Genomic DNA, 12,556 nt, shown 5'->3' on the forward strand with positions numbered 1-12,556 from the left:
AGCAGGGCTAGGGGCTGCCAAGCAGGGCAGGGGGAGGAGAGGGAGAGGCTGGGAGGAGAAGCCCGGCAGCTGGGAACTGGGAAGTCTGAGTTGGAGCCAGCGGATCAACATGTGTGTGCAAGCACCTCCCACCCCCTCACCCCCCTAACCCGCTGGCTCGCAGTCCCTCTCCCTGTCCAAGCTAAACATTAAAAATCCCATTACACCCCAATAGCATCACGGCAATCACGCTCACTGTGGAACTGCCTCTGGATCCATTATAGATGCACGTCTGCCATGGGGAGAGAGGAGGGCAGGGTCCCCAGCGGTTGCTGGGCTGGGGGCTCCCACTGATGGGCAGGGAGTAGCAAGTAGGGGCTTCATTAGGGAAGGAGAGACCAATGGGAATAGGGATACGGAGACAAACTTGGAGAAACTGAGGCAGGGACACATTCACAATCAATCCCATAAACATCTGGAAAGAGTCAGGCAAACAGACTCAGGGCTTGGGTGGGAGCAGCTGCTGCAGAGGAGGAATTCCAAGGCCACTCTCCTGCCCCTCCCCCCGACCCCCACCAGCAAATCAGCCGGTGGCAAGCCCCAGTGGGAACTGTGATCCTGCGGAGGCTGGGGACTGGGGTAGGGGAAGGGGGCGGAGTTCTTCTGAAGGAAGTCCCAGGAGTCTCCCACCTGGTGTCTGTGGGGCCAGTGCAGGCCCAGATTAGGCACTCAATGAACCATGACTAGATGAATGAAGAGGAGAAAGTCGTGCCCCAGCCCTGCACCCACTAGGGCCCTGGACACCCACCAAACGTGCCCTATACTGTCACACCTCGGGCCTTTATTCATGCGGTTTCTCGACCTACAATTCCTCCCCTCCCTTCACCCATCCACATCCCACTCACTCTTCAAGGCCCAATTCAAATGCCACCTCCTCCTTGAAGCCCTCCCAGATGCCCAGTCGGAAAAGATGCCTTCTTCTTCATATTCTCAAAGTACTTTGCCTGGATAGACTTCATTTCTGGAAGGACCATGCTCTGCCTTGTTCCCTTGTGTCTGAATGCTCTGCTTGCCCAGGAGACACTTGAAGCCACAAACCGTGACTCTCAGGCGCTCTCCTCCAGCCATCCCAGGACAGCCTCAGTCAGCTCAAATGACACCTCTTCCAAGAAGCCTTCCCTGAACCACCTGGCTAAAGCAGATCCTCCTTTTGATCTCTTTTATTGTACCCTATATTTTTCTTTTCACTCCTCACAGTTTGTAACTATTTTATTTGTTTATTAACTTTATTTCCTCCATCTTCCCCCATCCACCCACCCAGACCAAAACTCTGGGAGGGCAGTGAATGTGTCCCTCTTGTTCACATCTGTGTTCCCTAGCACTGGCATGTGCCTAGCTCAGAGAAGGAACTCAATCAATATCTGTTAGAGGGCTAAATGGCACACAGGGGGTACCCAATACATGCTTGTTGAGGGGTTAATTGGCTTTTCCGAGCCCCTCCCCTCCCCACTGTGCCCTGCACACAACAAACAGGCACTAGAGGAAGTTGGTCTGATTGAGTCAGTTTAGTCCATAGTTTCACGAACCACTCAGTGCACTGGGAACACCCAGTCACCACTGCCCGCCCCTGGGATCGCCGCCATTCCCCACGAGGACTCACCTACTCCCCCCTGCCGCCCCCACCGTCAAGTTTTCTCTAATTTGTACTTCTCTGAGAAAGCAATGGATTCTTTACCCATCATGTTATGTTTCAATATTAAATGGATCTTTCCAAACCACACCCTCCCAGAGATTCCGCTAACGTCCCCTCCCACCCTTTAGGGTGGATGCTCCCTGGGGTGGTGGTGGGGCTGGCCTTGAGTCCTGCTTGGTCTGGCCAAGGATGTGTTAACACATTGTGTGTCTGAGCTAATAGTCCTGTTATAGGAGCATCAGTGCTGCTTGTTTAAAAATGCTGATTCTTGGCCCTACCTCAGAGGCACAGAACCAGACCTGGGGAAGAGGTCTGCACCAGACCCAGGAATCTGCATTTTAATAAACTTCCCAGCGGATCCTGAGGCATAGTAAAGGCTGAGAATCCCTGAGCTGGAGATGGGGAAAGCACTTTGCCAACCACCCAGATGTGAGCAATAATCATCATTCCTACACGTCCTGGACTGGCGGGGCCAGTGCCTGTGGGACTTGGGCTGAAGCAGCCCCACATCTGGGTGGCTGCACACATGCCACAGCAGCAGCTGGTGTCCTTCTGGCTCCCTGAGCTCATTAATCACACCTTGACTGGCCTCCACTGACATCCAGTAGCCGGCTGGGCTGGGCTGGGCCTCGTCCGGGGGTTGGTGGGAGGGGGGAAGCCAGCGCTGGACACACTCTGCCCCAGCATTACCTCGAACTCCCACCCCTTGCAAGAAGCCGCTCAGACTCTGATCCTGTGACAGGCCACCTCTGTCATGGCCCCAGGGACCCCCACCTCCTGGCATTTACACCCTGTGTAATTCCCTCCCCTGGAGCATGGACTGAATTTGGTGACTCACTTTTTTTTTTTTTTTTTCCCAAATTTATTTATTATTTATATTTTTGGCTGTGTTGGGTCTTCGTTTCTGTGCGAGGGCTTTCTCTAGTTGCGGCGAGCGGGGGCCGCTCTTCATCGCGGTGCGCGGGCCTCTCACTGTCGCGGCCTCTCTTGTCGCGGAGCACAGGCTCCGGACGCGCAGGCTCAGTAGTCGTGGCTCACGGGCCCAGTTGCTCCGCGGCATGTGGGATCCTCCCAGACCAGGGCTCGAAGCCGTGTCCCCCGCACTGGCAGGCAGACTCTCAACCACTGCGCCGCCAGGGAAGCCCTGGTGACTCACTTCTAATGAGGAGAACACAGCAGAAGTAATGAGAAGTCACTTCTGAGATGAGATGAGAAAGGACTGTGGCTCCTGTCTTGGGTGCTCCCTCTTTTACGCTCCCTCTGTCGGATCATGTGCTCGGGGGAAGCCACTGCACGTGGGAGAGGCCCACGTGGGAGGGACTGAGGCCCGCAAACAACCCCACGAGGGAACGTGGAAGCAGATCCCTCCCTGGTCAAGCCTTCAGATGAAACTGCAGCCCCAGCCGACAGCCTGCTTGCAACCTCAGGAGAGACCTTGAGCCAAAGGCACCCATCTAAGCCGTGCCTGGTTCCTGACTCTAAGAAACCGAGATAATAAATGCTTGCTGTTCACTGCTGAAGCCCGTGCTCCACAAGAGAAGCCACCGCAATGAGAAGCCCGCGTACTGCAACGAAGAGTAGCCCCTGCTCGCCACAACTAGAGAAAGCCCTCGTGCAGCAACGAAGACCCAACGCAGCCATAAATACATAAATACATAAATAAATAAATAAATAAATAAATACATACATACATACATACATGCTTGTTGTCCTAAGCTGCTAAATTTTGGGCTAACTTGTTATGCAGCAAAAGATAACTAATACACCTTTTCATCTGGGCACCACTCCAGCCACGGTTCTTCTTACATCTCTCCTTGCACCCTTAGCCACAGCCACACCAAACAATTGACCAGTCCCCCTAATGAGGCACACTGATTCATGTCCCCAGGTCTCTGCTGATGCTGATCCAACCTCCAGAAGGACTGGGCCACCTGGTTAATGTACACCTCTCCCAAGACTCAGCTCCAATGTCACCTCCTCTGTGAAGCCTTCCCTTTTTCTGTGCCCACCTCAGCCTGAGCAGTTCCTATTAAAACAAGTCTAATGCATTCCCACCCTTGTTCATTTACAGTCAGTCTCCTCTGCTAGACTGTGAGCTCCTAGAAGGCAAGGCCATAGTTGGACTCTCTTCTGTCTTACCTGGTGCTTAGCACAAGGTCTGACACAGAGGAGGTACAGGGAAGGTTTGATGAGTGAATAACCAATAAGCAATGAGTGACTGATTCTGTTCCCCATGGCCTGTCTCACCCCTGCCATGTCCCAGGGCTGTGCACTTTCACACTCAAGTATAGGAAACCAGATTTGTTGTCTTCCCTAAGAAACCAGCCTTTTCTCCCAATGTCCCCATTTCTTTTCCAAGACCATCACAGCCCTGTAAGCTGGAATTCCTGGTTCCCTCTGATTCCTCTCCCTCCTCCCTTTCCAATCTGTCTCCACATCTCATCTGATTCACTGCCAAAACATCCCTTGACCGCACCCCTCCTCTTCCCCAGCACTGTGGACGCCCAATCCACGCAGCCATCATCACCTGAGATCACTGCTGCAGCTTCCCCACAGGCCACTGCTCCTGTCTCTTATACACCCACTTGTCCTCCCAGGACCCTTAAAATGCTGCCTCAGAGGGCTGGAGGGAGGAGCCATGGAGATGGCGGATGCGACAAAATTTCATAAAGGTGAGGATCATTGCAATTACCCTGGGCTAAACTTTAAGTGGCTCTTCGAGGCCCCTGGAAAAGGTCCAAACTCGTAGCCTGGCATGTGGAACTACCGCAGGACCCAATTCCAATTGGGAAGGCAAGAGGAAGTGGCACAAGCAGGCTTCAAGTCTCCTATGTCACCACCATCACCACCATAGCTCACACTGCAGAGAACCTGTGCCACGCTGGGCTTTATATGTAGCATCTCATTTAGTTAACATTTATTAACCTCTTACTGTATACTAGAAGCCATCAAAAGCGCTTTACATGTCTTAAGGTCTTGAATCCTCACAACTACCCTATGAAAGAGGGTTCCACAACTCGGATCAGGACGTCCAACTAGTAACTGGCAGGGCTGGAATTTGAACCCAGGTCTGTCTACCTTCACAGCCTTCTCACCACCATGCAGTACCTCGTACAACTTCTTATGTTTACACAGCACCTTTGTGACTCTTGGCCATAATCAAATACTACCTGTACTACTGTTTACTTAATATTTTTCTTTAAATTAACTTAAGGGGCACAGTGGTTAAGAGGGTAGTTTGGAATTACATTACCTGGGTAAGATTCTGTGCTACCTCCACTTATTCACTGTATGAACTGTGTAGGAGCTGTGATTTCTTCCTATAAAATGGCACTTTCCTTCATAGGGTTCTTGTGAGGATTAAATGAGTTAGACATGTAAAGTGCTCAGCACACAGTAAAAATGGTAATCAGGAGGGCTGGCTCACAGTGGAGCTGCACTTCTCCATCTCTTTGAATTGGAAGTAACCACATCACTTGCCTTGGCCATTGAAACGTGCATAGGAGTGATGTCTGAGCCATTCCGGGGGGGAAGATTTGGATCCCATATACAATCTGTCACACTTGCTCCTTCCTTCTGCCCTGGTGATCACGACATTCCAAATGGTGGCTCCTCCATCTGCTTGGCTCCCAGGGGGAGGAATCCCAAGCTGACTCACAGTGTAGCATTAAGTGAGAAATAAACTCTTATTGTTTTGTCACTTCAGCGTGGCCTGGCCTATACTGACTGATACAGCAAAAGCGCAATGAAGGTTCTCTTATAAATGTTATTTACTATGACTTACACATTTTCTTAAAAAGGAAACCATATCATTTTTGTAAATGAAGAAATAAAGTACCACCTGCCATCATTACATAATAATTAAAATGAGAAACATTTATCCTCAACTAAAATCAGCCTGCATACCCCCTGTAGTACGTACACATACCACCATTCAAGAAGTGCTGTTTAATGCCTCCCTCTAAGAAGCTGAACGACGGCTGTAGATTTGGAAACCCTGGCCACAGAGGGCCTCACGGTCAGCTCCAGGCCTCTGTGCTCACCAGCCTGCCCTCCCAGCTGCCAGGTTCAAGTCTGCAGCCAACACCAACTCCACACACTTGCAGGGGCACCTGCCCCGCCGTGGCCCTTACCTCGGCAAACAGTGCCATTCTCCACGGCCTCGAAGCCCGCTTTGCACATGCAGCGCCCGATGGGCACCAGCCACTCGCCGTCCCCGTTACAGTAGAGCTTGATGGGCACGTCCACCTCCTCCGCGTTGGCGATGCAGCTACCCCGGGCAGCCACCAGCGATGTGCTCTCAGCCCCTGACAGAGTCTCCTGGAAGATGGCGCCGTTCTGGATGATGCGGGGGCACTTGCGGTAGAAGACGCGCACGGCGATGAGAGACATGCAGCCGCCATAGTCCTGGAAGGCCAGGTAGAAGCCACTGCGGGACACGGGCCCGAAGCTCCGCACCTCGGTGTTGATCTTCATGACCCGGCCACCAAGGTCCACCTGGGAGAAGCTCTCGTCGGCGGCAATGGTGTCCACCTTCACCCACGGGTTCTCCATCCAGTTGGGGAAGGTCTTGGTGGCCGAGTCGAAATCGGCCTCATAGTAATAGAGATTGAAGGTCTCTTTGCAGGAGCCAGGCACGCTGGGGATGCTGCTGCAGTCACGCACCGAGAACTTCATCTCTACGTGGATGCGATGGGCGCCACGGCGCCGGATGAACTTGGTCCGTAGCCAGTTGTTCTGGCTCGATTCAAACACATTGCACACCTGGTACGTGCGGATCGTGTTCATGTTCTCATCGTAGCCACTCACCTCTTCCCACTGCGGGTGAAATGCTAGTCAGGTGGGGGAGGTAGGGGCTTAGCCCCAGGGAACACCCTGTCTAACAGGGGAGGCACAGACTCTTCCCTAGGGAATCCTCCAGTCTGATGGGGGTAGACAGGACACCTACCACCAGGGGCCTCCTAGTCTAATGGGGGAGGCACAGACCCTACCTAAGGGATCTTCCAGTCTGATGATGGAGACACGATGCTTACCATCAGAGAACTCTAAGCTGAGGGGGAGACATAGCCTTGGCTCTGAGGAATCCCCCAGTCTACGAGGGAGACACGCCAATCTGATGGGAAGGGCACACGCCCTGCTCTTGGTATTGCCCTAGTCAACGTGGGAGATGTGACCCTTACCCCCAGGGGTAACTAATCTGATAAAGAAGACGTGGCCCCTGTTCCTGGGAAGCTCCCACTTGGAAGGGAAACCAGGGAGAGGCCCACTGTGTCTGAAAGCAGACAGAGCTTGTGCTTGGGGAGCTAGCAGTCTGATGGGGGACACAGGACTTCTGCCTGCCGGGAGCTCCCTGTCTGACCAGGGAGACACAGTCCTTGCCCTTGGGGATTCCCAGTCCAATGGAAGAAGAGCCCTCACCCCCATAACAGGAAGACAAGGCCTTTCCCCATGAGAGCAGCTCTGCTCTGGGGCCTTAAGTGGCTGAGACAGTGCCTGGAGGGACACCTTCCCGCCTTCCCGCCTTCCCGCCTGGGGTCCGCACTTCGGCACTTCACTGGGCCCCAGCCTGGGCTCTCACCCAGCTGCGAGTTCCCAAGCCCCACTGCTGGAAGGGGCTGGGCAGGGCCATGGAAAGTTGGAAATGGAAGGGCACAGGCCGTGTTCCCTCCACAGACGCTCACAGGCCAAGCTCACTCGCAGGCTGAGCCTTTGTTCACACTTTTGTGACCCCTCGAGCACCTTTCGTCTCTCTGTCCATCCTCTGGAACCTCTTGCCGCGGGCTCTCCCTCCAGCTGCAGTGTTCGCATTCACCGACTCTCCCTCGGGCCCTCGGGGACAACCTGCCTGGACAAGTGCCGGGCACTCCCGGCCCTCTTGGTCTGGTCTCCCCAGTGGGACTGAGAGCTTGTTGAGATCAGCCACCCATCCCCTCCTTCTCCTGTGCCCCCCTTGGTGTTGGGCTGGCTTCGTCTGGGGTAGACCCAACAGCAGAGTGAACCCCACTCACCTATGCTGGGCCAAGGGTGGGTGCTGTAACAGGATCTCATTTCTTTGTCATGATTATCACATGTGGTAAGTAGGGTTATTTCTACTTTAGATGAGGGAGTAGAGACCAGAGAAGTGAGGTCACCTGACCCAGGTCACACAGACACAGACCCAGACCCAGACCCAGACCCATGCTTGTCCACACTGTCTTGAAACATGAGGACCCAACAGTGGCCCAGGAGTCCTGGGTTTTGTCCCAGCTCTGCTAACTCGATGTGTGGCCTTAGGCAAGTCTCTGCCCCTCTCTGGGCCTCTATTTCCCCAACTGCCAAATGTGACTTCGGGGGGGCGGGGGCAAGTGGTGGGAGAGGTGTCACTCTCAAGTGGGTGTTCTTTGTCCTTTTGCCTCCCTCACATTCTCCGGGCCAAGTCTGCACAGGGCGGGGTGGTGTTTGCCAGCCCAGGGAGGGCTGATGCTGTGAAGGGCAAGTGTGCGTGGGGAAGGCTGAGCTGGCCCAGCCGCTCCTTCAATGGCGGCTCTGAAGCTCCCTACGTTGCATTTAATTTTTTTTTTTTTGGTGGCACCATGTGACAAAGTCAGCCCCTTGTTTCAATCACTGCTCTTCTTCAGAACTTAATTAGAGCACTTAATTAGAGCACTCTGCCTTTCTCCCCTCTCTCTAATTAACATGCAGAGGCCCTGCAGCCTAAACACCCCAAATAATTGCGTCCGGGGGCCCTGCAGCCCAGCCTGGCCTCATTACTGACAGGGTGGGGATGTGCGCCCAGCCGCCTTCACAGATGGAAAATTGGTGACAAGAAAGAGCCACAGAAAGAGGCCTGACCCTGGGGCCCTGCCTATTGAGAGCACAGACCTGAGGGGGGTGGGGGGATGCAGCTCCTTGGGGCAGCAGCTGAGTCCCAGCGGAGGAGCTGGGATGGGGGGAAGGGAAGGGATGGGCTGTGGGAGCCCAGAGCCCTCCCCAGAGACCAGGGGGATGAGGAGGGAATGATACTAGAACTGACAATGATGACGGTGACAGTTACTATAGCTACCTGTCACTGGGAGCCCACTCTACGTCAGGCACCGTGCTAGACACTTGGCAGGAGAACCTCACAACAGTCCTATGAGGAAGACATTATTATCACCGTTTTATAGATGAGGAAACTAAAGCTCAGACAGGTTAAGGAACTGGCCCAAAATCACACAGCTGGTGAGTGGCAGCATTGGGACAGAATTTCAGGAGTGTCTGACCCCACAGTCTGTATGTAACTGCTGGGCTGGTTGTTGTGGCAAGAAAGAGGAATCTCAAATTGTGCCTGATCTTGTTCTTGGGAAGCTCACAGCCTCCATGGGCTCAGACCACTGGACCCAAGGCAGTGTGATGGTAGGAGCTCAGGAAGGGGGAGCCTAGTGTTACGGGGACCCAGAAAAGGGACCCAGAAGACTCGGTCACAGCCCTGGATGCAAACCTGAGCCCTCATCACTTACTAGCCATAGGGTCCCTGGCAGGTGGCTATAGCTCTCCGAGCCTCAGTTTCCGCACCTGTAAAATGGAGGGGATTCCTCCTCATAGGACTGGAGATGATGTATGTAAAGGTGCTTTGATATAGTACGACACACAGTGGGTGCTCAGGAAATGACAATTCACCTCCTCATCTATAAAATGGGGGTAGTGTGTGTACCACTTCTCAGCCTCGCTTTTATTTATTTATTTATTTGTTATTTTTTGGCCGCGCTGTGTGGCTTGTGGGATCTTAGTTTCCCAACCAGGGATCAAACCCAGGCCCTCGGCAGTGGAAGCGCGGAGTCCTAACCAATGGACCGCCAGGGAATTCCCTCAGCCTCCCGTTTAGAATTCTATGGGATAAAGTCTGAAAGCATCCAGCATGTTGTCATGGTAACTAGCACTCCATCAATGGTAGGGGACCAGCAGGGTGGGGCAATGAGAGGCCAGGTCCTGGGACCTAAAGGAGGGGAAGGGGCTGGAATTCGGCGGGGTTGGGGAGGCGGGGCATCTGGGCCCCGCAGCAGAACCCGAGGTATCCTGGGAGACCAGGCAGGGTTTGAGGACCACTGACTCACCCCTGATGGAGGATGCACAATCCAGCCCAGCTCCGCCGTCGCTGTGGTTGAGTCCATCAGCGTTTCTGTGGAGACAGCAAAGAGTCATCACTGAGCTGCCTATGAAGCACCGTCAATCACCAACAACCTACTTCCTGAGGGCCTTCTCTACAGAGCGCTACTTCCATTGCTCCAAACAATCATCTGGATCGAACCCTATAGACTACCCTCCCTTTAGGTCCTGCCTCTCACTCCATAATCCCACCCACTCACACACTCCAGCCAATCATCTGATTCTATTCCTCTAGACTCCACCCCTTAAGGTCCAACTCCAGCCCTTTCACACATGGTCATGCCCCACCCTCTTAGCCAATCACATCCCTCCAACCTAGGTATTGCCCCTTTGCTCCTTTACTGGTAGGGAAGGGTCTTAATCTGGGGTCTCCTGGATGGGCTTCAGAGAGTCCTCAGGAAATCTCAAATTTTAACTTCAGACTTAGGGTTCTGTTTGCTTTTCCACTTGCATCAAATTCTCAGAAACTGGAATGTTGGCCTTACAGGGGCCTCCCTTGGGTCCCAGCCAAGCCGCATCAGTTATCCCACGTTGGCCCTCTGGCCCACACCTCCTGTGAGGGATACCTTTCCCTCTTTTCCAGGAACTTGGGGTTCTCCATTGTGTCCTCATCCCTGGGCCCCCTCCCCTAGGGCTCAGCCAACTCTGCCCCTAGGATAGGGCCCTGGGGATGGAGGGGTGTTAAGGGGTGAGCACTGTGTCCAGTGGGGCCAGACCATCACCTGCCCTCTGGGGGTTCAGGAAACTCAGATCAGCTTCTGAACCAGCCAGGCCCCACTTGCCTCCCCTTATTCCAGCAGCTGGAGGAAAGGAACCATACAGCCAATGACAAAGGAGACCCACAGGGCCAGAGAGATCCCCAATCACCCCCAGATCAGGCTCAGCACCCCTCCCTCTACCCCTTTCCTGCCACAGGGGATTCAAAATACTTTTTGAACTGAACTGCAACGCACTGAGAAGATTTAAATTGCTCAAGTATTCAATCAACAGATATATCCTGATGCCCATTCTGTACCAAGCACTGTACTGGGTACCCTGAGGGAAAAAACGGTGAATAGCAAAGCCCTACCATGGAGCAGTTCACAGTCTGGTAGTGGAGACGGGGTATGAATACAAATAGTTGTGAGAGGGTAGGCGGAGAGATCTAGAGGATCACAGCTGGACCTTCCACACCACCTAGATCAGCGAGAGTGAGTGGAGGCATGCTCGCTGCTATGCTCCAATTCTGCGCCCAGAACACATCACTAATCAATCCCCACACTCTGTGGCTACACAACGCTTCTCACCACAGTCCTCCAGGAAACTAACACCCACCGTTTGAGATGCTATCCCTGGTCTAGCCTAACTGCCTCATTTTAGAAATAGGGCAACTGAGGCACAGAGAGGGAAAGAGACTTCCCAAAGATCACACAGGAGTTGGTGGCAGAGTGGGAGGTGAGGGTCTCCTGCTTCCTACCCTATAAACTTCTAGACACTTAGTTTGATGGCCTGGGTTAGATGAACTCGGGCAGAGAGAGTGGGGGCAGGGTGCACAGTGTCCAGGTCTCTGTGAAGGTCGAAATGGGAGTAACAAGGTCTTGAACTAGGGCAGGGGAGGTATGGATGGGAGGGTGGGATAGAAGGAAGCATTTAGCCAGAGGTGACCCCAGTCAGACCTGTGAGCTGACAAGAGAGGATGTGGCAGTGTCCTCATGACCGCCTGTGGCTTGTGTTTGCGGTCACTGTGTCCCTTTGCACTGGGGGCTGGTGAGGGGGGAGGAGGGTGCCAGGGACAGTGGAGTCCAGTGCCAAGGGCATCCTTCTGATGGCAAATTGGAGGGAAGTTGTATTGTGCTGCTTTGGAGCTGAAAAAAAGGGTTCCTTTTCACACTCCGAATGCTACAGATTTTTCCTCCTGGAGAGAACAAGGGCTGAACTTTTAACCTGTTTTCTCTCATCGGCCTCAGCCAGAGACGCGCCAAGCCGGGCTCTCTGCCTGGGCCCGAGGAACAGCTGCTGGGAGCCGTGTGGAACAAGGGAGAGAGGAGGCTCTGCTTGGGACCAGAAAGGGGTCGGGCGGGGGAGGCAAGCCGCCAAGCAGGTGGCCCCACCCCTTGGCTGGATTCTTGGGCTGACCCAGAGGCCAAGCACTAGAGGATTCCACAGCCCAGAGGAGGGCCTGTGAACTGACATCCTCATCGCCTGGGTGGAAACTCAGGCCCAGAGTGGGCAAATGACTTGCCAAAAGTCACACACTAAAGGCTGGTCCTCAAACTCTGGGCTCCCAGGGAGCTCAGGCTTGGGGGTTCCACTGCCCCCTCCCCTCAGCCTCCTACCACATCTGGAACCAGCAAGGGGAGGATCTCAGAAGGACAGGAAGTCCATGCGCAGGCTGGTTCACAGCAAGAAGGGGCTAAGAGGAGGGTCCAGCTTGCATGTCCCCTGGGAAGGACACAGAAGGCCGGCACCTCCTGGGCTTCCTTCTCACCAAGCTGGTCCTGGGCTCTGCCTTGAAGGCTGCCTCTGGGAAAGCTGTTACCCCTGGGGCCGTGGCAGGAGGGAACCCCGGGGTGCTCTCCCTACAACTTCCCCTTGGCCTTTTGCCTTTCCATGTCGACACCTCCCTCCACCCTCTGCAAAAGAGGCAGCTAAGCAGAGCAGATCAACTGGGGTCGGGAGGTCAGACTTCAATTCCAATACTCGCTCTGCCACTCACTTGCCTTGTAACCTTGGACAGGCAACCTTTCTAAGCCTCAGTTTCCTCACCTGGAGAATGGCCAT

The 12,556-nt window shown here is 54.0% G+C and overlaps 1 protein-coding gene across 3 annotated transcripts in view; it reads right to left on the reverse strand.

Annotated features, from left to right (window-relative positions):
- The window catches only part of EPHB2 (EPH receptor B2), a 184,400-nt gene that overhangs the window by 109,696 nt on the left and 62,148 nt on the right, over positions 1 to 12,556 (reverse strand). For all 3 annotated transcript variants that reach the window (XM_082448782.1, XM_082448780.1, XM_082448781.1), the window contains exons 2-3: positions 9,745 to 9,809; positions 5,806 to 6,490 (exon numbers count right to left, since the gene is read on the reverse strand). In XM_082448782.1, the coding sequence (XP_082304908.1) occupies positions 5,806 to 6,490; positions 9,745 to 9,809 (750 nt within the window). The remainder of the gene's footprint in view (positions 1 to 5,805; positions 6,491 to 9,744; positions 9,810 to 12,556) is intronic.

The sequence above is a fragment of the Balaenoptera physalus genome (genome assembly GCF_965194825.1).
Source record: "Balaenoptera physalus genome assembly, chromosome: 1".
Taxonomy (NCBI): domain Eukaryota; kingdom Metazoa; phylum Chordata; class Mammalia; order Artiodactyla; family Balaenopteridae; genus Balaenoptera; species Balaenoptera physalus.